At 47.9% G+C, this 25,716-nt stretch overlaps 3 protein-coding genes across 8 annotated transcripts in view; 2 read left to right on the forward strand and 1 right to left on the reverse strand.

The window, feature by feature from the left end:
- The window catches only part of ACKR2 (atypical chemokine receptor 2), a 45,905-nt gene extending 37,549 nt beyond the window's left edge, over positions 1-8,356 (forward strand). For 5 of the 6 annotated variants that reach the window (XM_081073075.1, XM_081073074.1, XM_081073076.1 and 2 more), the window contains one exon: positions 6,760-8,356. In XM_081073075.1, coding sequence (XP_080929201.1) covers positions 6,773-7,933 — 1,161 coding nt within the window. In that variant the 5' untranslated portion in view covers positions 6,760-6,772 and the 3' untranslated portion in view covers positions 7,934-8,356. The remainder of the gene's footprint in view (positions 1-6,759) is intronic. The other variant, XM_081073079.1, reaches the window with a different exon arrangement.
- A 648-nt stretch (positions 8,357-9,004) lies between these two features.
- CYP8B1 (cytochrome P450 family 8 subfamily B member 1) lies at positions 9,005-12,347 on the reverse strand. The gene has a single exon (XM_081072490.1). It carries the CDS (start codon positions 12,341-12,343, stop codon positions 10,838-10,840), a length of 1,506 nt encoding a protein of 501 aa, XP_080928616.1. The 5' UTR covers positions 12,344-12,347; the 3' UTR covers positions 9,005-10,837.
- A 2,349-nt stretch (positions 12,348-14,696) lies between these two features.
- On the forward strand, positions 14,697-24,650 carry ZNF662 (zinc finger protein 662; the record flags this gene model as incomplete). The annotated part of the gene is made up of 7 exons (XM_081072838.1): positions 14,697-14,757; positions 15,051-15,397; positions 17,231-17,526; positions 17,579-17,822; positions 19,053-19,179; positions 19,826-19,939; positions 22,603-24,650. 7 exons carry the CDS (start codon positions 14,697-14,699, stop codon positions 23,592-23,594), a joined length of 2,181 nt encoding a protein of 726 aa, XP_080928964.1. The 3' UTR covers positions 23,595-24,650.
- Between the last annotated feature and the right edge of the window lie 1,066 nt (positions 24,651-25,716).

The following is a 25,716-nucleotide window of genomic DNA, read 5'->3' on the forward strand; positions in this document are numbered from 1 at the left end:
ACCAGTAAATCTTAATCAGACCCAGGTCCAGAAGAGTATTTCTTTCCTCCCTACCCCAGCAGCTCACAGACTCCCACACCAGCCCATGTGTGTTGAGGGTGTTCTTACAGCTGCCCCAGAAACGGAGGGGCTCAGGGACAGGAGACCCCAGAAGCACAAGAGTGGAATGGAGGACCGGGAAAAGAAGACATAGGGTCAAGCTCCTGAGGCCAGTCAGGAGCAGAGCCTGGCCCCAAATTAAGCTGCCCAGTCTGAGTTTTTGGGGTGCAGACAGGGTGTATGTGTGATTTCCCCTAATATATAGCCAGATGCCATATGACGGGAACCCAAGGGTCGGAGAGAGGTTCGAGGAGTAAGAGGGCCCTAGGGCTTCCCTAGAAGAGTTGCCACCCCAGCAGGACGGGATATTTCCATTAGCTGTGAGATCAGTGCCAAGGATACTAGAAGGGTCAGATGAGGGCCTGAGTCAACATCTATTTCAAAATTCTACTTGGAAAAAAAATAAACTTCTACCAGGAAGGGCTGGGGAAAATGTGTGCAACATTTATGTAAAAAGCTAAAATCTTTACTATATGAAAACCTCTTATAAAATCCCACCCATTAAAACAATAAATCATTCACAAAAGAAATACAAACTGGCAGACATCCAGAAGCTGAGGGAATTTTCTAATACACGACCTGCACTACAAGAAATACTAAAGGAGGCTATTAGACCACCATCAACAGGGACAACTTGTGGCAACCGAAACATAAAAAGGGGGAGCGTAAAGGCCTGAACTGGAATATGGGAATAGAGAAAGTAAGCGTACTGAAGAAACTGGAATACTCTAAATATCAAACTTTCTTTTACATAAACTCAAGGGTAACCACTCAAAAAACATCCAAATCTGAAATATATACTGTAATAAAAGAAGAAACAGAGGGAAACATCATAGAATACTACCACACAGAAATAACAGACAACAACAAAAAGGCAAAGAAACAATGGAGACACAGCCTTACCAGAAAACTAAAGACAGAATGACAGGAAATCCTCACATATCAATAATCACCCTAAATGTAAATGGACTGAACTCACCAATAAAGAGACACAGAGTAGCAGATTGGATCAAAAAACTAAACCCAACCATATGCTGCCTACAAGAGACACATCTCAGCTACAAGGACAAGCATAGACTCAAAGTGAAAGGGTGGAAATTGACACTTCAAGCAAATGGTACCCAGAAAAAATCAGGTGTAGCCATAATGATTTCCGATGAAACAGACTTCAGGGTGAAAAAGATAACAAGAGACCAAGATGGACATTTCATAATGGTAAAGGGGACTATACAACAAGAAGACATAACAGTCATCAATATTTATGCCCCCAATCAGGGAGCACCGAAATATACCAAGCAACTACTAACAGAACTAAAGGAAGAAATTGACCAAAACACAATTATACTAGGGGACTTAAATACATCATTGACAGCTATGGATAGATCATCCAAACAGAAGATAAATAACGAAATCGCAGCCCTAAATGACACATTAGATGAATTGGACATAATTGACATATATAGAGCACTTCATCCTAAAACATCAGACTATACATTCTTTTCTAGTGTACATGGAACATTCTCAAGGATAGACCATATATTGGGACACAAAATCAGCCTCAGCAAATTTAAGAAAATTGAAATCATACCAAGCATATTCTCTGATCACAAGGCTTTGAAATTGGATATCAACTGCAAAAAGAAAGCAGGAAAAAACACAAATACATGGAGATTAAACAACATACTTTTAAAGAACGACTGGGTCAAAGAAGAAATTAGAGGAGAGCTCAAAAGATACATAGAAACAAATGACAATGAAAATACATCCTACCAAAATTTTTGGGATGCCGCGAAAGCAGTTTTAAGAGGGAAATTTATATCATTACAGGCCTATCTCAAGAAACAAGAAAAATCCCAAATAAATAACCTCATGTTACACCTTAAAAAACTAGAAAAAGAAGAACAAGCGAAACCCAAGGTCAGCAGAAGAAAGGAAATAACAAAAATCAGAGCAGAACTAAATGAAATAGAGAACAAAAAGACAATAGAAAAAATTAATGTGACAAAAAGCTGGTTCTTTGAAAAGATTAACAAAATCGACAAACCTTTGGCTAGACTCACTAAGATAAAAAGAGAGAAGACACTAATTAACAAAATCAGAAATGAAAAAGGGGAAGTTATCACGGACACCACAGAAATACAAAGGATTATCCAAGAATACTATGAAGGACTATATGCCACCAAATTTAATAACTTAGAAGAAATGGACAAGTTCTTAGAAACATATAGCCTTCCAAGGCTGAATCATGAAGAACTGGAAAATCTTAACAGGCCGATCACCAGTAAGGAAATTGAATCAGTCATCAAAAACCTTCCTAAAATCAAAAGTCCTGGACCAGATGGCTTCACCAGTGAATTCTACCAAACCTTCAAAGAGGATCTAATACCAATCCTGCTCAAACTCTTCCAAAAAATTGAAGAAGAGTCAGTACTCCCTAACTCATTTTATGAGGCCAACATTACCCTGATACCAAAACCTGGTAAGGACAACACAAAAAAAGAAAACTACAGACCTATATCTCTGATGAATACAGATGCTAAAATCCTAAACAAAATTCTAGCAAATCGAATACAACAATGCATTAAAAAGATTATTCATCACGACCAAGTGGGGTTCATCCCCGGGGCACAAGGATGGTTCAACATTCGCAAATCCATCAATGTGATACATCACATAAACAAAATAAAGGACAAAAATCATATGATTCTATCAATTGATGCAGAAAAAGCATTTGATAAGATACAACATCCATTTATGATTAAAACACTTACTAAAATTGGTATAGAAGGAAAATACCTCAACATAATAAAGGCCATATACGACAAGCCCTCAGCTAATCTCATAATTAATGGTGAAAAGCTGAAGCCCTTTGCTCTACGTTCAGGAACACGACAAGGTTGTCCCCTATCACCTCTGCTTTTCAACATAGTGTTGGAAGTCCTCGCCAGAGCTATCAGGCAAGAGAAAGAAATAAAAGGCATCCAAATTGGGAATGAAGAAGTTAAATTGTCACTCTTTGCAGATGACATGATGCTATATATAGAAAACCCTAAAGACTCCACCAAAAAGCTATTAGAAACAATCAATGAATATAGTAAAGTTGCTGGCTACAAAATCAACGTACAAAAGTCCATTGCTTTCCTATATACCAACAATGAAATCTCAGAAAAAGAGATAGAAAAAACAATTCCTTTTGCAATTGCAGCAAAAAGAATAAAATACCTAGGAATAAACTTAACCAAGGATGTGAAGGATTTATATGCTGAAAACTATAAGACATTTTTGAAAGAAATTGAAGAAGACACAAAGAAATGGAAAGACATTCCGTGCTCATGGATTGGAAGAATCAACATAGTTAAAATGGCCATATTACCCAAAGCCATATACAGATTTAATGCAATCCCCATTAAAATCCCAATGGCATTTTTTAAAGAAATAGAACAAAAAATCATCAGATTTGTTTGGAACCACAAAAGACCCCGAATAGCCAAAGCAATATTAAAAAAAAAGAACAATACTGGAGGTATCACACTCCCTGATTTTTCCTTGTACTACAGGGCTACAATAATCAAAACAGCTTGGTATTGGCGGAAAAACAGACACATAGACCAATGGAATAGAATTGAGAACCCAGAAATAAAACCACATAAATATGGACAGATAATTTTTGACAAAGAAGCTAAAAACATACAATGGAGCAAAGACAGCCTCTTCAATAAATGGTGCTGGCAGAATTGGATAGCTACGTGCAAAAGAATGAAACTGGACTGCTATCTGTCACCATGTACCAAAATTAATTCAAAATGGATCAAAGACTTAAGCATAAGACCTGACACAATAAACTGCATTGAAGAAAACATAGGTACTAAACTTATGGACCTTGGGTTCAAAGAGCATTTTATGAATTTGACTCCAAAGGCAATGGAAGTAAAAACTAAAATAAACAAATGGGATTATATGAAACTGAAAAGCTTCTGCACAGCAAAAGAAACTATTGACAAAATAATGAGACAACCAACTGAATGGGAGAAGATTTTCGCAAACAGTTCCTCTGATAAGGGGCTAATATCCAAAATATACAAGGAACTCATGAAACTCAACAACAAAAAAACAAACAACCCAATTGAAAAATGGACAGAGGACCTGAAGAGACATTTCTCCAAAGAGGATATACAAATGGCAAATAGACATATGAAAAAATGCTCAACATCGCTAATCATCAGAGAAATGCAAATGAAAACCACAATGAGATATCACCTCACCCCAGTCAGAATGGCTTTCATCAACAAAACAAATAATAACAAGTGTTGGAGAGGCTGTGGAGAAAAAGGAACTCTCATACACTGTTGGTGGGAATGCAGACTGGTGCAGCCGCTATGGAAGGCAGTGTGGAGGTTCCTCAAGAAATTACGAATAGAATTACCATATGACCCAGCAATCGCTCTCCTGGGTATCTACCCCAAAAATATAAAAGCATTTCTCTATAGAGACACGTGTACGCCAATGTTCATTGCAGCTTTGTTTACGGTGGCCAAGACATGGAAACAACCAAAATGTCCTTCGATAGATGAATGGATAAAGAAGTTGTGGTACATATACACAATGGAATACTATTCGGCGTTAAGGAAAGATGATATAGGAACATTTGTGACAACATGGATGGATCTCGAGAGAATAATGCTAAGTGAAACAAGTCAGACAGAAAAAGCAGAGAACCCTATGATTTCACTGATATGTGGTATATAAACCAAAAAGAACAAGACAAACAAATGAGAAACAAAAACTCATAGACACAGACAATAATTTAGTGGTTACCAGAGGGTAAGGGGGTGGGGGGTGGGTGATGAGGGTAAAGGGGATCAAATATATGGTGATGGAAGGAGAACTGACTCTGGGTGGTGAACACACAATGGGATTTATAGACGATGTAATACAGAATTGTACACCTGAAATCTATGTAAATTTACTAACAATTGTCACCCCAATAAAATTAATTAAAAAAAAAAAAAAAAAAAAAAAAAAAAAAAGAAATACAAACTGGCATTGAATATACTAAAAAGTTCAATCTCACTTGAATCAACAAATAAAAAACAAAATTCAGAGGCACAAAGTGGAGTTGATGTGTATTTCTCTATTTGTAGCCCATTATCATAGGGGCCAGCCTACAAGCCCCCACTCTGGTGGCTGTGCATGATTGCCTGCTTGGGCCACATAGTCTTTTTTATCTCCTTCCTCTCCTTTCCAAACCCTGGTCCCCACTGGTGAACAATCTAATGTATTGAACATGAAGTCTTTCTCCTTCTGGAACACGGAACAGGATTGAACATAATCCTTGGTTCGTGACAGTGTTTTATCACTGATTCATGAGAGGCTCTCTTTTAAAAAGCATTTTTAATAATACAATTAAAACTTCAGAAACCACTGTCCCAGAGGGAACTTGACCATGGACAGTGACCTGCCCCCACCTCAGGCCTTCTCCTGCCCAGGCAGCCACCATCTTGAATCCTGTATGTCATTCACTGGCTTTCCCTTTCATTTCTTCGAACTCCTTCAATGTGTGTGTGTGTGTGTGTGTGTGTGTGTGTGTGCACGCGCGCGCACACGCATTAATTTTATTAAGAGTATCGTGTATGTATTTTTTGGAACTTGGAGATAGTGGACATATTCAAAAGGCAGTAGGAGGTAGAGAGTCACAAGGTCATGGTGAGTGGGGTGAGGAAGGATCTGGGATGTCTCCCACATTTTAGTCTTAGGTGACTGAGTAGGTGGTGGTGCTATTCAGTTAGATAGAAACAGGAGAGGAAAAGAGGCTGGTGTTTAATCGGTGGGAGGTGATGGACTCAGTTCTGGGCAAAGTAATAATTTAAACTAACATTTATCGAGTGCCTACTGTGTTCTGGGCAGTCTTCGTAGGGCTTGAGGGGCTTCACATGAATGACCACCTTTAAGCTTCACAAGAACCCCATGAAATAGGCACTATTATCATTATCTTTTAAAGATGGAGAGTCTGAGGGGTGGAAAGTTTTCTTAGGTCCTGAGTCTGTCAACATGATGGATCACACCTTTCTGCTACAAACCTAGAACTACTGGATGAAATACTTTTAAAATGTTAAATATTTATGGAAAAATATTGATATAAAATTAAGTATTTATAAATAAAATACTTTAAACAAAAACAAGAAATCCTCAGGTGATAGAAGTAAAGAAAGTTCAAAGCCAGAGTGGACCCACTAGATATTTATAGATAAAACAAGCCCCACTGAAGAGAAACTCTCATTAAAAAAAATCATTAAGCCACACAAAGAAGAATAATTATAAGCCACACGTGAGTAAGAGGATGGAGACAAAACAAATAAGTGAATTGGTAGCACTAAATAGTAAAAATCAGAAAGACATTATCAGTCTTTATAAATGATGAGAGAGAAAATAAGGAAGAGAAACCGTAATGAAACAAGTCACCTACCCAAGGGGACATAACTATTCAGTGGTAGACTGGGGTTCCCCATACTTGTGCTCGTACTCACTAGACTGCAGATAGTGGCGACGATGTGAAGATTCTATTGGACATCCCAGAGCAGTAGCAAAAGTGGGTTTGGAGAGAGGCAGGGCACGCCTGGTTTCGTCTGATTTCTCTCCCACTACTTATTGTCTGGTCCCCAGAGTTCCTCCCGACATGGCCGCCAGCGCCTTTGCTGTGCCGCTCACCACCGAGGTGGCCGCTTCTGAGAACAGCAGCTCCTTCTACGACTATGAGTACTACCTGGATCAGGTGGCCTTCATGCTGTGCAGGAAGGACGAGGTGCTGTCCTTCGGCAAAGTCTTCCTGCCCGTCTTCTACAGCCTGGTCTTTGTGCTGGGCCTGGGCGGGAACCTCCTCCTGCTCGTGGTCTTGCTCCGGTACATGCCGCGCAGGCCGATGACGGAAGTCTACCTGCTGAACCTGGCCATCTCCAACCTCCTGTTTGTGGTGACGCTGCCCTTCTGGGGCATCTCCGTGGTCTGGCACTGGGTCTTTGGGAATTTCCTGTGCAAGATGGTGAGCACCCTCTATAATACTAACCTCTACAGCGGCATCTTTTTCATCAGCTGCATGAGCCTGGACAAGTACCTGGAGGTCGTCCACGCGCAGCCGCACCATCGGCTGAGGACCCGGGCCAAGCGCTGGCACCTGACTGCCGTGGTGTGGGCGGCGGCCCTGGCTGTGTCCATCCCTGACATGGTCTTTGTGCAGACACATGAGCACCCCGTGGGTGTGTGGAGCTGCTATCCGGATTTCGGGGGCCATGCGACCATCTGGAAGCTCGTATTCCGCTTCCAGCAGAATGTCCTGGGGTTTCTCCTCCCACTCCTGGTCATGCTCTTCTTCTACTCCCACATTGGCTCTGTCCTGGTCCGGCTGAGGACCCCCGGCCAGGCCCGGGCTCTAAGGATCACCGTAGCGCTCGTGCTGGCCTTCTTCGTGCTGTGGTTCCCGTACAATCTCACCTTGTTTCTGCACTCGCTCATGGACCTGAGCGTGTTTGGGGACTGCAGGCTCAGCCAGCGCCTGGACTATGCCCTGCAGGTGACGGAGAGTGTCGCCTTCCTTCACTGCTGCTTCACCCCCATCCTCTACGCCTTCTCCAGCCGCCGCTTCCGCCACTACCTGAAGGCTTTGCTGGCCACGATGCTTGGACGGCACCAGGCCCCTGGCCCTGCCCAGGCCCCGCTGTCCAGCTGTTCTGAGAGTAGCAGCCTCACTGCCCAAGAAGAAGTGACCGGCATGAATGACCTTGGGGAGAGGCAGACTGAGGACGCCCCCAACAAGAGGGACGTGGGGAAAAGTGAAGCCTAAGAGGCCACGTCAGGCTGGTGAGAGTGGAGGGGACGCAGCTCAGGTGGGCGTCCTCCTGGTTTCCTTTCCAAGGGCCTCAGTGGTGACTTCTTAGTTCTCAGCCCCGGCCAGCATTAGCTCAGTCCTGCCTCCTTCCTCCACTTGCTTTATTGCCTTGCAGGACAAAAACGCCGACATGAAAGGCAGCGTTTCTCTAGACCCGCTCGGTCCAGGGTGGGGCCACTGGCCACACGTGGCCCTCGTGCACTTGGAATTGAGACATGCTGCGAGGGTAAGAGTACGTGCCAGATTTGGAAGACAACACAAACAAAGAATGGAAAAATATTTCATTAATATTTTTTATATCAATTACATGTTGAAATGCTAGTATTTTGGTTATGTAGGGTTAAGTAAAATATAATATAAAATGGAATTTTTCACTTGTTTCTTTCTCTCGCGTGAGTTGCTGTAATAGTTTCCCAGCTGACCCCTGCGTTTCCTATCGTATCTCTCTCCTATCATCTAATCTGCATCCAACAGCCAGAGTGACCACGACAGCCTCATCCATCACTCCCCTCTTCCTCAGAGAAGCCTGAGGCCCTCCACCCTCCAGGCTGCTCCCTTCCCTCTAGTTCAGCCAGGGAAATATTGTTCAATACCCCAGCCGTGGTGGTGATTCCAGTCTGGCAATCAGAAGGAGCTGGAGACGGTCCACGTGGGAATGGCCCAGGAATATGGGAGGTCTCGGGGGAAGGGAGGCAGAGCGAACACGTGTTCCTGGCAGTCCTGGATGATACGTCTCCCTCTGTCTCCCATGGCCCCTCTCAGGACCCTTCAGCACTCCCTGGGGTCTGCCCAATCAAGTTAAAAATCTTTGTCCAACTTCAAAACTGGCGCTTTCACAAGTAGAATGCTGTACGTCATTTCACCCTGATACCCGCCGTACTCCACATTTCATTTCCGGGATGCCAGGCACCCCTGGCTGTTTCTTGCGCATTCCCACCTCTGCTTCTGTGCTTGCTGGCTCCCTCAAGTAACAGGGATCATGATTTGAAGACACGAAGTAAATTAGCTGAGACTGGAAGTCAAGTTTCTATAATTTAATCGACATTTAGGAAATTGGGAGTCAGAGATGAAGGAATAAGATAACAAGCCCTATGGGCTCCAGTCTGGGGAAGGGGGCAGGAGGAGGAAACCAGGACACAGAAAGCAAGGGCACATACATAGCAAATGTGCTATGATAGAAACAGTGCTAAGGGAGCCCCAGGGGGATGGAGGCCACTTCTGGCCAGAGGATGGAATGGATAAGACTGAAGAAAGTTTCTGGGAATAGCTGGCACTGGGGTTGGCAGTAAAAGCAAGGAATTGTGCTTTACAAACTGTTCTACGGGGGAAGGTTGGCCAAGTTGAATTGCACTGGATGAAAACTTTGGGGACCAAATGTAGCAAAACTTAAGTGTTAGGTGAGTGGAGGGAGCCAGAAAACGAAAGAGTAACAATTAGAGGTACTTTTGGGAAAAGGTCTCTGGCAGCAGGGCAGACAGAGAGCCTGGTGGGCCGAGGGTGGAGAGAAATGCTTGAGTTCTCAGCTCTAAGAATCACAGCACGAGTGGGGAGGAGGGGACACGGTTTCAGAGGCACCACAGGGGGTCAAGCTGACAGAACTAGTGCCTGATAGTATGTGGATGAGGGAGAAAGAGACCGTGAGGGTGTCTCCTCCCTATCTGCCTGGGAGGATGGGGTGGGTGGTGGTGGTCTGAGCAGAGAAAGGCAGGGAAATCGGGGGAAGGGGTGATTCAGAGCAGAGATTGGGGATGGGGGCACAGATGCTGAGTTCTGCGTGGGCCAAAGGAGTCAGAGATGCTGTGAGACCCACCCCCCATAGGGAGATTAGGGGGTCTCGGGGTAGGGGTGCGCTCTAAGCCCAGCAATGGTTGTGGAAACCAAGGGAAGGGTTGAGCCCACCCCAAGGTGGCTGTGCAGAGGGAGACGAGGGCACTAAGGACAGCCCTTGACTAATGCCTACATGAAAAGCAGCATTTCCTGAGACCCGCTCTATCCAACATGGGAGCCACTGGCCACACGTGGCCTCGAGCACTTGGAATGTGGCTGCAAGGATAAAAAGTCCACTGGATCTTGAAGACAACACAAAAAAAGAAATGTAAAAATAGTTTAAGTTTTTTATATTGATTATATGTTGAAATGCTAACACTTTGGACATAGGGTGTTAAGTAAAATATAGTATACAAATGCATTTTACTTGTTTTACTTTTTAAAAAATGTATCAACTAGGAAATTAAAAAATTACACATGTGGCTTGCTTTGTACCATGTTTCCCCAGTACACGGGAGGTCTTATATTAATTCTTGATGCAAGACACATTAGGGATTTTGTTCAGGGGATGTCATCCTGAAAAATCATGCTAGGGCTTATTTTCCGGTTAGGTCTTGTTTTGGGGGAAACACGGTATTACTATTGGACAACACTGTTCTAGGATGTGAATCCCACAGGCCGTGGAGTAGGTATTGAGGAAAAACGTAAAGCAGCATGGGTGGGGGTGGGGGCTAACATTTGCAAGACAGTGCGCTACTCACGGTAACGCGTTTCCGTGCTTCCGGATTTGCCCAGGCACGTGTATCTCCCAAACCGACGTGCCCACAGATGTTTCCTCTCCCCCTGGACTTCCTGTGAGACGAGGGTTCTATAGAACTCACTGTGAGAGATGGTGTTTTAAAGAGAGAACGATAAGCCTGACAGGTGACCAGAAGGAGGCCAGAGAGCAAGGAGTTCAACCAGGACGGAGGTAGGGGGTCCCACAGAAGTAGAGGCAGGGGTAGTGGTGGGGTCCGGGGCTTCAGAGGGGTGAGAGGAGGTGGTATCCCCACAGGAGGCCCTCTGGCCAGGCTGTGGCCCCCTGGGCAGGGTTCACTCAGGAGACCGCAGGCGGTATCGGAAGCGCACGTCATAGCTGGGCTGTGTGGTGCCAAAGCCCCAGCGATGGGGGTCCACGGGCGGCACGGGTGTGTCAGGGTCCACCAGCTCCAGGTCGAAGTGCATGATCATGAGCAGGACAAAGAGCTTCATCTCGCTGAGGGCCAAGAATCTCCCAGGGCAGATGGAGACGCCCGAGCCCCATGGCATGGTATAGTGGTGGAGCTTTTTGCCTGCCTTGTAGAAGTCCACTTTCCGGCTGCCGTTGGCGTTGAGGAAGCGGTTGTACTTGAAGGCAGTGGGCTCGGGGTGGATCTCAGGGTCCATGTGCACCGAGAGATAAGGGAAGAGGGCCACGATGTCTCCAGCGCGGACCTGGTACTCCTGCCCACTGGCCATCTTCAGAACGTTGTCGCTTTTCACCACCCTGAGGAGGGTGGGCGCGGCCCCCAGCCGCAGTGTCTCCTCCATCACGCTGTCCAGCACCGGGGTGCGGTGCAGGGCACTGACCTCAAAGTTGAAAGACTTCCCAGCCTCTTGCCTCGCCTCCCCCAGGACCTGGGCAGCCTCTTGTCTCAAAGCCTGCATAGCTTCTGGGTGCTTCAGGAGGAACAAGAGGGCCCAGAAAGAGGTAGGGCCTGTGTTCCCCTGGGAGGCCCAGAGCATCATGAAGTTGAACTTGTCCTGCATGGCTGGGTCAACTCCCTGCTCCCTCAGAAACTGCAGCATGTAGGATATCCAGTTGCTTATGCCATCCTTCTCTAAGTTATGTTTCACAGAGAGCGTCTTGTGGAAGAGACGCTGGAGCCGGCCCACTTCTAGCCACTCCTGGGGCCCCAGCAAGGAGTAAACAAACCTGGGGAACAGGCGGTCAAATTTGCGGAACTGCACAAATACCTCCTCTGCCTGTCGCAGGTCCTGTTGCTTGTCCTTTGTGTAGCCAAACAAGCTCAGGTAGCCGGCCTTGAACAAGGCATTGTAGCAGAAGTCAAAGAGGCCATCCTCGCGCCAGCTTCTGGCATCAGGACTCTGGCCCAGGGGCCCCAGTATCACCAAGGAGAGGCTGTCCAGCATGGTTTTGTTGAGATCCTCTAAGCCATCGCCCATGAGATACTTGGTACTGGCTGAGTGTATCATCCGGTGATCTCCTGGCCCTGAGTGGTATCCAAATACCTTTAGCACCAGTTTTTCTGCGTACTCCACAAAGTCCAGTTTTCTCTGTGCATCCTTGAGGATGGGGCCAAAGGAGAGGGGGTCCATGACAAAGGTGAAGTACTGACCCCCTAGCTGCACCGTGAACACGTCCCCATGCTTGGCTCGCATGTGCTTCAGGAATTCAAACATATTCTTCCGGAAAGCCATGGCATGACCCAGCCAGGGCACAAAGCCCTTGTCCAGAGGAGGTTCCTGGGGCCTGCGTTGCCGGATCAGCTTCATCAGGCACAGGTACCCCACAATGGCCACCAGCAGAGCTCCCAGCACCGGACCCCAGGGCACCATGGCTGTGCTCTTCCAGGTTAAGCTCTGGACACACTGTTCTCTGGATGCCCGGGAGCTTTTGGGAGGCCTTGACAAGTTGGGAAGGGAAAGTTCTGACTTCCCGGACCTTGCCCTGTGGCTGCGAGTTATAGCAAATAAGCCTGGCAAGACACATCTGGGAGTGGCTTTAGCACTTGCCAGATCTTGGTCATGTGGGAGGTAGAGGCGGGGACCAGGAGAAAGCTCAGAAAGAAACATCTAGCTATGATCACAGCGCCCTCACCAGCTTCAGACGTTGCTCTGACCTTTTTCACACTCAGCTCCAGCATCTTCTCTACAAAGCCTTCCTTGACCCCACTCTCCCCCCCCCCCGACTTACTGACCATTCCCACCTTTATTTACCCATGCATTCACTTATTCATTAATTTGCTATGTCATTCAGAAATCTTGTATTCAGAAATGCCAGAAGCAGTGACTTTCACATCTACCCCTCCTCATCTTTAGAAGACCCACAGAGCCTCCCAGACTGAGCACGGTGCAAGACTTCAGTCTCTGAGCCTCTGGCCTGGGGCCCCGCCACTGGCACAGTTGGCTTGCACACTTCTCTAGCAAGAAGGACAGACGGGAATCTTGGAATTATGAACTGACTTCAAACCAATTGTTTTATTTCACAATCTAAGATCTTGGCTCAAAGTGTCGTGGGGACTTTCTCTGACATCTGCCCTGGCTTGGGTGAGGTGAGTTGACCTTTTACTTGGGGTTTTCTAGAGATGTCAGGTCAGGTCCCTTGCAGCAGGCTCAAGAAGGGGAGAGCTGTGCCACTGCCTCTACGGCATTATTACTCAAGCAACTTAGCCTGTTGTTGCAACAGATGAGGTTCAGACTCAATTCAATCAGTTCTGATAACGCTCCAGTGACTCAATTTCCTAAATGACCTGCAAACAGGGACTTTGTGTCCTCAGACAGCCGTAGGATTTCCACATCCCTCTGGAGTGAGCTCCCTTTGCCTTGTGCAGCAACCCTCCACAGGAGCCGGACATGTCCACCGGCTGCCTCCACGAAGTCCCCTCTGATTGCTCTTGGCAACCACAGCAAGTACTCAGCACATTACATCTCTTTAGCCTTAGAATCCAGAACTGCAGGCTAACTCCAATGAGCTGAACTTCATCCCCCGGTTTTTAATGGGTGGCGGCACCATCTTACATTCATTCTCACCTTTATTTATTCGTTCACTTACACCCACTCATCCATTCATTCCCTCCTTCCAGTCAACATGGGAACAGCCCCATCTTTCCATTCACTGGGCATTTACTACCAGAAATTTTGCTACAACCGTGAACGAGACAGACACAGTCCCTGCCTTCTTGGGGTTTATGGTCTAAGGAAGGGAAAAAGATATTAAATCATTGCCAGAAGAAGTATATAATTACAATTGTGTTAGTGCTGCAAAGTGGTAAGACGGGATTGTAATGGTGGCACTAAATCTTCTATTTTTGAGATTTGGCTCTCTGGTATAATTCAAATTAATAAGTGTAATTTAGCTTGGGAGTTTTTGAAAGCATTCTTGGTCTCTGCTTGCTGTACATTTACTGTGCATATCGGTTTGTGGGGACAGAGCCCCAGAGAGCAGTTTCCAGGCTCTCGGCCTCACGTGGAAAGGTGCTGACTCAGGTAGTAGATGACCGTCAGCTGTGGCTAGTTGGCCGTCAGCTGTAACCCTTGAGCCACTAGCCACTAATATTGCGCTGGGGAGTGGAGTCGAGGAGAGTGGTCGGTTGGTTGTCAGAAAAGCGGACAGCAGGTCGCATGTCATGTGAATCCAGCCTCCAGTGAGACTATAGTGGTGTGACTCCGTACCTATGGCTCCGTGGTGTTCCTTTTTGGCCTCACCATGTCCTGCGTTCTTCTGTGGGGAGCAGGCCACCCGGCAGGCCACCCCGCGTGACACACGGCGCCGCGAGCAGTGTCTCCCGCGTGACAGTTTCAATGTTTCTATTTACTAGGGCCCATTGCGGGCCCTGTGATTTGGGGGAGATTTCGCACCTGGATGGGATCCACTCTCCTGGCTCCAACGTAAATCTACGTAACATATGCAAAGGTTGCATAACCAGCTTACCAGCACCTACGGGTCTAAGACATTTACATCCCGATTAGAAAATATACAACTTGAGACCAAACAAAGGAGTTTCCAGCAGACTCTGCCCAGCCGACCCTCCTCTTACTTTAATGAATCTTCCATATTTCTATCTGACTCATGAATTCTCGGCCCGCGAGCGAGCACACACAACACACACGAGGAGAGCAGAGGGGCGAAGGTGGGTGGCAAGCCAGGAAGGCCGCAGAACTCGGGTGGAGATTACGTGGAGACCTGGAGATGCCAAGGCCAGGCCAGCGTGTGCTGTGTGTGGCGGTGCTACAGGGGGAGGTGGAGATGCGTGAGGGGTGAGCTGCTCGCGGCAGGGAGCAAGGTCGTCCCAAGGTCGTCCCACGGGGCAGGCTGTCCGCCCGCTCCGAGGGCCAATGTGGCTGCAGAGCTCAGGACAGAGGGGAAGAGGCTCCAGCAGGGTGCTGACTCCCCAGGCTCATTGCGGACTCGGGCTTTCACCCATCGTGCGGCCCTGAACCCTTATCACAGCAGCCGGTCCAGCCCTGTGTCTGGGTCCAGCCCCCCAGGGTCACTTAGGGGTGGCCTGGTGGCCCCGCAGTGACTACCGGCTCTTCCCCGCAGGAGGCTGGCCGGCTCCTGAGAACTCGGCCCGCGCGGCTGCCCTCCCAGCCGTGACTGACAGACGCGGTGCTCCACAACCAGCAGGGCGAGTCCGAGCCACGCCGACTCCACAGGGGAGGGCGGGGCGGGGTTACGACGCGGGGCCCCACGGCCTGGAAGGATCAGCGACAGGCGGAGCTGCCCGCCGCTTCCCCGGCGTGCTAGAGCGTCCGCGGGCCGAGGGCCGGAAACGCGATGACGCACTTCCGGGCCGGCAGGCGCCACGATGGCTGCTCCGAGCAGGCGCGGTGGAGCCGACCTCCGTGCGGTTCCGGGCCTCTGCGCGCGAAGGCGCCGCGTGCCTGTCAGTGCGGAGCGATCATGAGGGAGTGGGGCTGGGGCTGCAGGAGGACTTGCAGAGGGCGCTGCCGCCTCCCTCCCGCCGCGCTTGTTTCCCGCGCGCTCCGTGCGAAGCCACCGCTTTGGCCCATGCTGCTGGCAGCTCTCATCTCATAAGCCCCGCGGAAGCAGCGTTTCAGTGTCCTTTCCCATCTCATCTGCACAGTCCACGGGGAGTGGGGTCTCTGGCCTTGTCTCGTGTCTTCTCAATCCACAGGTGGCCCAGAATTTTGAGTCACTGGGTACCGACCACAGGGTTCGTTTAGGCGTCGTGGTTCCTGCATTGGGGTTCTCCGCTCTGGGGGGGTCTCTAGTCCGATTGCACCGCCCGCCCACCCACCCAGTCTTGCTTGCCCTTTGTTTCAATTCAAGGTGACATTGACTGCTCCCCCGATGCTTGCCGCTTCTAACCCACGGCTTCACCCCGAGAATGCAACAGCAGTACCGTTGAAATGGAGATGCAGGAGAGAAATTATTTCTCTCTGCCTTTAGAGCGGATAATAGTCTCATTTTACTTAGGGACGAGCTTACTTACGGCTCCTTTCCTTTTCTAGCTTTCAAGGTTCCTTCTTTTTTCCCCCCCAGGAATTGAAGGAAACTCCTCCATGCAACTGGGTTCTTGACAGCCTGGCCCCAGGTTAACCATCTGGTTTCTAATCAGCATCACATGTACCCATGCTAACCTAAAAATAAAAAGCCACGCGAGAGGCAGCAAGTGTTTATTTGAGATCAAAGAATAGCTGTTCAGGCAGAAACCCAAATAATGTTCCAATTATGGGGTGTAGGCAAGGGTTTCTTATAAGAAAGGGAAGGGTAATAATTGTGTGAATAGAAGAGACGGGATATATTATACAAATGGGTAATGAATGGCCAGACCGTATAGAAAAATAGAACTCTGACCCAATCTTCATCAACCGGTCCAGGCAGGCAATCCATATCTGCAGTAACGAGTCCGGGGAGTCAAACTACCATCTGCAGCAATCGGCCCAGGAAGCCAAAATAACCCCTGTGGCCTGGAACAGCCAGCGCCTGATTAATACGCTCCCTCAGCCAATCACCTAAGATGCTTGGCTTGTAGCTCTTGGCCTTCCCCCTGCCAACGGTCTCCCATCGGAACAACCTGGAGCCTTCCCTTTTTCCTGCTATAAAGCTTTCCCACTTCTCCGCCTGACCTGCAGCCTCTCCAAACGCAAGTGGCCGTGGCGACTTTCTTGTTGTACGCTTAGAATAAACAGCCTTGGCTTGTTCTCATCTGGGTGGCCTTCGTTTATTTTTATAATGCTGTTTAAAAGTTTAACTTCCTGACACGCTGTGTGATGCTAGGTCAGCCGTTTCCTCTCTTCAGGCCTTACTTTCTTCTACTGAAAAACGGGTTCAACATTTATTCATTATGGTCTTCAACAGATATTTCCTGGCACTGAAAGAGATCGGGCCCTACGCGGAGCTAGACGTTGGGTGAACGTTAGAGGCACACAGAGGACCGTGTCAAGGAAGTAATCTGCCTTCTGTAGCAAAGAGAGGCCGATGCCTGAGCAGGAAGAGACTAGTGAAGTGTGTGCTACCTTGTATCGGCATCCATCCCACGAAGGGCAGCAAAGTGGAGAAGAGTGGTCAGTGGGAAAAGGGCCGGGAGAGGATTCCCAGGGGAAGCCTCCCTCCCGCCGCCCACTCCCCTCCCCTCCCCCATCCCTGCGGCGGCGCCGGGGCCGTGGGCGTCCTGGGGAGACCTGGACCACGCCCCCGTCGGTCTTTCGCGGGGAGAGAGCAGGACCACAGAGACGCGGCGCCCTCCACCGTCCTAGAGAAGCCAGAGTGGCGCGAATGCTGCCGCCGCCGCGTCTCCGGTGCGGGGCTCTGGCCCGCACCCCGCGCCGGGAATGGGAGCTCCGGGGAGGGCTGGCGGGACTCCCGGGCACGGGGCCGCCGTGCCGGGCCCGCCCGGTTCCGGAGCGCCCCTCGCCGACGCGTGGCAGCCCCCGGGCGCGCCCGGCGCACGCTCACTTCCCCGGCGGGCGGCCCGGGCCGTGGCGAGCGGGGTCCGCGGCGGCCTCGCCTGGGAGCGGCTGTCGGGACGGCCCGCGGTGCCCGGACGCGCCTGGTGAGTGCGGGCCGGCGCCGCGAAGCTAACGCGCCCCTGCCCTGGGCTCCAGGCCCGGGAAAGGGGCGCACAGGGGGCAGTCCCGCGACCGGCCACGTGGGGTGCAGCCCAGAGTGGACGCCCGGAGCGACAGGCAGGGCGCAGAGCGGATTCCACACCCCTCAGACGTGCGCCCGCAGGGGGAGCACAAGTGCAACGAGCGGCCGAGGCCGGAGCCGGGGGCCGGGGCGGAGGTGTCCCAGCCGAAGGTCCAGAATGTCCGTGGCACCGCTTTCACAGAGCGCGTGACACTTGAGGTGGGTCTCGAGGGGAACACGGGTCTGCGGGCGCACCAGGGAGGAACTGGGTCTTCGGGAAGGGCGAGCTGCGTGTGCACGGGCACAGCTCCAGGCGAAAGCAGGGTTTGGGCTCCTAAGAGGATGGTGGCTCAGGGGGTGCTCCCAGGCAGGTAAGCTGGGTCCCTGAATAGCGAATGGCATTGTCTGCCCTGCAGAGGCTTTGGACTTTAGGGAGGCGAAGGTGAGCCAGCCAAAGCCTTTGAGCCCCGGAGTGCACGGAAGTCCCTGTGGGGACTTACAGGGCCAGGACTGATAGGAAACGGACAAGTAGGGTGACCCCATAGCATGGAGACTGCCATCCCGAATGAGGCAGTGGCTGGGAATTATAAGATGTGGGAGAAGTCTTGATGGCTCTAAGTTAGCACTGTTTGTGTTTCTTAAAAAGGAGGGTGAGAGAGAAGGGAAAGGAAAGGTGCAGGAGCTCCAGCTCCCGAAAATAAAGGAAAAGGGGGCATTGAGACTAGGATGTAGGGAAGAAAAAGAAGGGTGGGATGTTTTAGAGAGTGTTGGGTGGGGTGGGGGAGTGCAGGGAATAGAGTCAGTGTTTGGGTCTGTCCTGTTGAGTACAGTTTCCAGGGCATCCCTTCCTTAGCTGCTTCCTTGGCTGGTGTCTGACTTGGAGGGAGAGAAGACAAAGGGCCCTATGTTGGGGCCAACGGGATGGCAGGAATGAGGACAGAAGCCAGTGTGGCATAGTAGGTAAGAGCCAGGGACTCAGGCTCAGTTTGGTATCTTTGGGGGAAGTTAATCTCTGAGCCTTGGTTTTCTGCTCTATAAAATAGGTGTATATACGTTACACAGAGTAACATGTAAAGTGCTTGGCACAAGCTCAATAAATGGTAGTTTCTCTGAAGAAGGATACATTGTGGAGAAAGGATGACACCTAGAATGTAGATAGCTGTCTCGGGCAGAGGGATGAAAACAGAAAACTTGCGGAGACTCAGAGAAAAGATGAGAGGACGTTTGCTGAAGTAAAGATGAAGAGACATGAGAAAGTTGATGGCTGATCTTTTTTATCTTTGGAAGTAGGGGGCAAAAATCAGCTGATAGTTCCTTGAGACATTCAGAATCCAGAAACTCAACCAGTACCTTCCTGCCTTCCCTGTACTTCTTAGTGCCTGGTCTACCCCTTACTCCAGGCCTGGGTCCTGGGATGGTCCTAGGGCATTTAAACACATGTTGTTTCAGGAGTCAGTGACCTTTGAGGATGTGGCCATCTACTTCGCTGCGAACGAATGGACTGGCCTGACGCCTGCACAGAGGGCCCTATACAGGGATGTGATGCTGGAGAATTATGGGGCTGTGGCTTCCCTGGGTAAGGCTCTTTCCCTTTGGACTCTACCTCTGCTCTTCAGAGTTTCCTCACTCCTTCCTCAGAGGCTCAGGAGTTTTCGAGAGCCCTTGCATGAGTGGCAACTTCAGCAACTGGGTCTTAATGACCCAGCCTCAGTGATTGCTGGGAAATGGGAAATCCTGTTCTCAATTCAGGCTTCACACAGGACCTCCTCGTCCCAGGGTGAGGGCTGCCCATCTCCTAACCCCTGTGCTGTGGGTACAGTGGGAAGAGCAGATTCCTGGTGCCCCACTGAGCCCTCAGTTCCCCATCTCGTCAGTTTGGGAGACCTGGCCCAATACCATACACGGTCAAGCAGATGTCTGAACTTGAGAGCTCTAAGAGAGGTAGAGAATGAGAACAATTCCTCACTGAGGGAAATCGTCCATTTGCTCGCTCAAGCTGTTATTGAGCACCTCCTACCCCATCTGTTTCCTGAGCTTTGCAAGCCTCTGGCCCCTCTCCCCAGGGTCTCCTGCCCCTTTCCTTGAACTTGCTTTTCTTGTTCTTCCTAGTAATTTCCCTTCTTTCCCCTCCTGCCCCTGACCTGGAAACACAGTTCTGGGAGGAGCCCTGGGATTGCTCTGTCACCCCACTCACATGCCTGTCCCATTTCCTTCCCTTTAAGCAGCATTTCCATTTCCCAAACCGGCTCTGATTTCCCAGCTGGAACGAGGGAAAGCACCCTGGAGCTCGGCTCCTCAGGGAGCTCTGGATGGAGCGGGCCCGAGGGACATCTCAGGTGAGTGAGGACACATGTGTCAGTCATTGACCAGTTCCCTTGTCTTGGTCTTTGCATTGTAATAGGATGTGTTCCCTCAATTCAGTGTTGTGGATACCGTTGGGATTTCTTTTTGTCCTCTGTGTTCTCATGGTTTTCCATCTTCTTATTTTATCCATCCTGGCTCCTCTGGGTGCCATCTTCATTCACTTGTTTTACCTCTTGCCCGTCTCGTCTGTTCTTATCATGGCCACCATTTATCTTTACTCCCTGACTTTTCTGTTTACTCTCTGATCTGAGGTGGCCTCTCTGCTTTCCTGGCGTGTTTGTAATCTTCCAGCAGAAGATTCCGACTGCCCTTTGGGGATATCACGGCCATCTTTATCATTAGAAATCAAGAAGTTCCAATAACCCTGAACCCCATAGTTCCTATTCCTCAGGGATTTCTGCTGGGGAAAGCCCTGGCATTCCTTCAGGCCCAGCACAGGGCTTTCCTGCTCCTAATTTCCTAAAGAGAACTGTGTCCCCTTATTGCTTCCCTGGCCCCATCCTATCTTATTCCCACAGCGGCTCTTTTGTGACCCAGTAAGACTTGAACTCTGCCCCCAGTTTCTCTATTCTCATAGCTCCTTGCTGTGTTTGTCAGTCTTTCCATGTTAGAAAACTCCTGATTGCAAGTAACAACCCATTTCAAACAGGCGTAAACAGTAAAGAGGAATTAATTTGTTTCATGTAACTGGGAAGTCCTTAGGTGGAGTGGGCTGAAGTAGTTTGATCAGAATTTCAATCTCTGCTCTCCTCTGTCTCCTTGTATGGCGGCTTTTTGTACAGTCTGGCTCTTCTCATGGTTGTCAGATGATTGGTAGGTGTGAATCAGACCTAGGGGGAGAAACAGACTATAACCATTGCTAATCAAAGTCCCGAGTATTGCTCCCAGTTGGGCTCACTCGCACCCACAGGGCATGGCTGTTCCAGAGTGGAGGAGGAGTAGAATGGACGTAGGGAGATAACTACGGTGTCTTCCACATTCTTTCAGGATCTCGGTACTTACTCTCCCAGTCACCCAAAGGAGTTTCCCATCGTTGGTTTAGGCAGAAAGCCAACAGTCGTTATTCCTTAAGCAAAATCCTGACTCCGTGACCTGTGGCAGACCTCTTTGGAGCACATGTTCCTACTTGAAGCCCACTTTTGTCTCAGAGAACACTCAGGGGACACATGGTCCTTGGCTTAAGCAGCATAAAATGTCGTCAGTTGGAAGGTGTAGAGTTGATTTGTTTCTTTGGAGGCTTCGGATGGGAGTTACAGAGACAGATCTTAGCTACGCCTGAAAAATAAGGGACCTTTGTGATTAGAAGTGTCTGTCGTTAGAGTAAGAAGTGACTTCTGGAAATGGCTGAGTGAGGCTGTGAGGCCATTTCTTATGGATGCTATAGAGAGACCCATCACTGATCATTTGTGGAAAGAGAAGGCCATAGATAGATGGATAGGAAGGAAGGAAACTAAGAGATTGTGGTTTCCCGACATAGTCCCAGGAACAGCTCTTTGCAAGTCTATCCTATCCTGATCAGTTCCTATGAACTGGCTGTCACCTTCTAGGGGCAGGTGCTGAAGACACCTTAGTTTTTCCTGTTTCTTCCTGACATTTTAAAATGAGCAATATGCTTTCATGTTTGGGGGAACTAATGGAATCACAACTTCCCTGTATCTCAGTTTCCTATCCTTGACGTTCTTATCCCAAGTTTCAGGTCATCTTTGTCACCAGTCTTTCCACCTACCTTCATTCTCTCTGACAACTTCCATCTCCGCTCCTTTCCTAATGGGTCTCACTCCTACTGAGCTGCCTTATTTATATCTTGACCTGGCAGGCTGTCCATTTCTTTTCTTTTCTTTCCCTTTCCCTTTCCCTTTCCTTTTCCCTTTCCCTTTCCCTTTCCCTTTCCCTTTCCCTTTCCCTTTCCCTTTCCCTTTTCCTTTTCCTTCCCCTCCCCCACCCCCTCCCCTCCCCTTCTCTCCTCTTCTCCTCTCTTTCCTAATTTCTATTTTCTATTTTCTCTTTCTTTTTCATTGTGCCCTTCTGTGCCCCACGTCAGAGGCTTGTCTTGGGGTTCCCCTCCTGCCGCAGGGCAGGGGGCTTTCTCCTGTATGCAGTGCTCCCCTAATGACACAGGGCCCCACATGGAGACCCCTTCCTGCCATGGGATCCACGGTGGGAGGCTTGCCCCGGACCCGGTGTTCCCCTAATGCAGCGGGCCCTGCAGAATCCTAAGGCTCATACCATACATGGTGTTCCCTTATGACTGTGTGCCAGGCATAGAGTCATAAGGCTCACACCATCCACAGTGTTCCCCTAATGATGCCAGGCTGCGGGTCCGGAGGCTCACACCCTTGCACGGTGTTCCCCTCCTGCTGCTGGGATCCTGCCTCCTGGGATCTCCCATCTTCAGCACGTGGGAGAGCCATTGAACTAGTAAATGAGAGCGACATTAGCACTTTTCTCCCGGTCACATATTTTTCTGTCTTTTCTTTGTAAAATGTCAAAAATCCATTTTACCATTTATGTTGTAAGTAAAAGACCCTCTAAAAATGCCCAAATCAACCAATTAATCAAGGGTCCAAACCTCTAGGGTCCAGCTTTCATCTGGATAGGCTATGATGACATTTGCAGCTCTGATTTCTTCTTTCAGAGGGTGTGTTGAAGAGTGAGAAAGATTTTATTCTGAAGGAGGAAATTTTTGAGGAGCCACAGGACCACACGGAGCTATCAAGTGGACCCCGGTGGTGTGGCTCCCAGGAATTCTGGCTTGGAAAAACTTGTGAAGAGGAGAAAAGCAGGTTAGGGAGGTGGCCTGATCACCACCTCCCTATGGAGAACACTACAAATGATATTATACAAGTGATTGTCAAAGAGGAGATGATCTCAGTAGAAGAGAGTTCAGAAAATACTGATGTTAACACACACCTTGTTATACATCAGAAGATTCTAAGTGAGCGGGTAATCTATATGTGTGAAAAATGTGGCAGGTATTTTGATCAAAATGAAGACTTTGATCAACATCAGAGAACTCATAATAGAGAGAATGTCTATGAATGTAAGGAATGTGGGAAGATTTTCAGTTTTAGATCACACTGCATTGCACATCAGAGAATTCATACTGGGGAGAAGCCCTATGTTTGTCAAGAATGTGCTAAAGCCTTCCTTCGGAAGTCAAACCTGATTCGGCACCAGAAAATACATACAGGAGAGAAACCCTTTAAGTGTAAGGAATGTGGGAAGAGTTTAAGTCACAACACAAGCCTTACACAACACCAGCGAATCCACACTGGGGAGAAACCATATACTTGTAAGGAATGTGGGAAAAGCTTTGCTCGGAGCACAGCCCTTCTTCGACATCAGAGAATCCACACTGGAGAGAAGCCTTATGAATGTAAGGACTGTGGGAAGGGCTTCATGTGGAACTCGGATCTTGCTAAGCACCAGAAGGTCCACACTGGGAAGAAGCCTCATGAATGTACTGATTGTGGAAAAAGCTTCGTTTGCAAGGCACACCTTATCCGACATCAGAGAATCCATACTGGGGAAAGACCCTATAAATGTAATGATTGTGGGAAAGACTTTAGTCAGAATTCTGTTTTGATTAAGCACCAGAGGTGCCATGCTAGAGAAAAACTCTGTTAAACCTTCCACCTGCTTGAACATTAGAGAATACATAATGGTGATGTTTATTATCTTCATGCTACAGGATTCCCAGAGACAAAATGAGACGACTGTCCACATTTGCCGTAACTCTAATAGCCAGTAGTATCTTTCTCCTTCTCCTGAACAGATACCCTGTACTCTAGCAAGACGGGTCCCCCTGTTCAACCACCCACATTCATACAAGGCAGCATTTAGTTGAGCACCTTCTCTGTGTTAGCTACTGTGCTAACCATTTTACATACATTCTTTTAACTTTTCTTACTCCTATTAAAGTAGATACTCTTGTCCCCATTTTACAAATGAGAAATCTAAGGTTAAAAGAGGTTATACAATTCATTCAAGTTAGTAAGTTATAGAGTTGAGATTGGAACCAGGCCTGTCACACTCCACAGTTTACTATTCTTTATTTGAGCACATTTCTACTATCCATTTTTATTTGCTCAAGTTTCCCTGGGTTAAAATTTCCCTTCCTCATCTAAGACCCAGCTCCTTCAACTGAGCAGACTTCTCTTCCTCTTCTACTAGTAATCGGTACTACCCAACTTGGTATTTAATTATGTGCTGTTTTACATTTTTCTAATAGTTTCCTGTCAGTCCAGCTAAATGGCTCCAGCTAAATGGCTTTTTGAGGACCAACACTATATTTCTTTTATGTTTTTCAAATTTTAAGTTACTTTTTTTTGACTCTATATAACATGCTCATGATAAAAAAATTGAAATAGTTCAAAAAAGTGTTCAGTGAAATGTAAATTTCCTTGTCACACACGTAAGTATTAATACTGCTTTCCTAGTCTACCTCAATTAAAACCATATTTGATGTAAATGACACTGCAGTTACATTGCCAACTCCATGACCTTCTCTTCCTCAGAAGTTGTCCCTCTGAAGTCACCAAGGTAACTTAAGGAAAGTAGCAGAGGGTAGTCTGGGTTATGCAATCTTGGAAGACCTGATTGTCTTTATAAGAGTATTCTTCAACTGGAAAAATGAAAACCACATCGGAGGTTTCTTTTTCTTTTTCTCATAAAAATTTGGATAGCTACAACCCCTCTCATTGCACCCTATTCTACGTCCTCTCCCCTTCTGTCCCCTTATTACTGTAATAGTCCACACTCCAAAGTAAGCTGTGGGGCCATCACCAAGCAACTGAGAAATGGTCGCTCTTTGTGATGCTTAATTCTGTGTTAGGTAGCCTCAGCCACTCAGCAGTTGAAATATAATCGACATCTTGGCATCAGAGTCACAAAGGCCCCTCCGAGGTCCAGGATCAAAGCTAAATGCCAGGAACACATAGATCCTACACAACAAGTAAGGGAAAGTGAGGAATTCCACAATTAACTATACCTGAAATCAGGAGACTATAAAACACTAATATTTTTAAGAGGGGGATGCAGGCTCTTAATACTGTGAAGAAATGCAGGATATTAGAGAATGGCATTAACCATCTTAAAGGATTAGAGAACCAAAAGCCCTTTTCAAAGGAAGAATGCTGGCCAAAACAGATTTGAAACATCCATTCCAGCCTCCTCACCTTTAGAGCCATTTTTCAGACAATAGTTTGCCTCATTGCTATTTAGGCATACCACTTTATAGGCTCCCAGTCAGTTAATATAATTGTCGAATAAGGAGCAAGGAAGAGAAGAAGCCAGAGGCTTGCTTGGACCAAACTTCTGTTTCCTGAAAGTTACTAACATTAATAACTCTAGAGTCCCTGATTACGGAAGCCAAATGCCACGTAGTAAGGAGAACTTGGTCTCATATCATAGTCCTGCTATGATAGCCTCTAATAAGCAGTAAAAATTGTGTTCTGTACAACACGGGACCAGGAAATGGAAATGAGGGATGTCAACAGGTATTTGGGGGTAGTTGTTTATTACGCAAATATTACTGACCACCTGCTTATAGTCACAGTACTATGCCAGGTGTTGTGTAGATAATGATAATCGACCTCCCTGCCTCCTTAGAACATTAGTGAGAAACCAACCAAAAAAAAATCTAACAAAGTTTTAAAAAATTGTTAAGTGCTATGAAGGGAATGGATAGAGTACACAGAGAGAATGATGGAGAGGGGCCCTCTTTATCTTGGCGTGTTCAAGAAACCAA

This window comes from Rhinolophus hipposideros (genome assembly GCF_964194185.1).
Source record: "Rhinolophus hipposideros genome assembly, chromosome: 14".
Taxonomy (NCBI): Eukaryota; Metazoa; Chordata; class Mammalia; order Chiroptera; family Rhinolophidae; genus Rhinolophus; species Rhinolophus hipposideros.

Excerpts from the sequence above, each read along its gene's own strand:
- CYP8B1 (XM_081072490.1), bottom strand. The coding sequence starts at position 12,343 with ATGGTGCCCTGGGGTCCGGTGCTGGGAGCTCTGCTGGTGGCCATTGTG.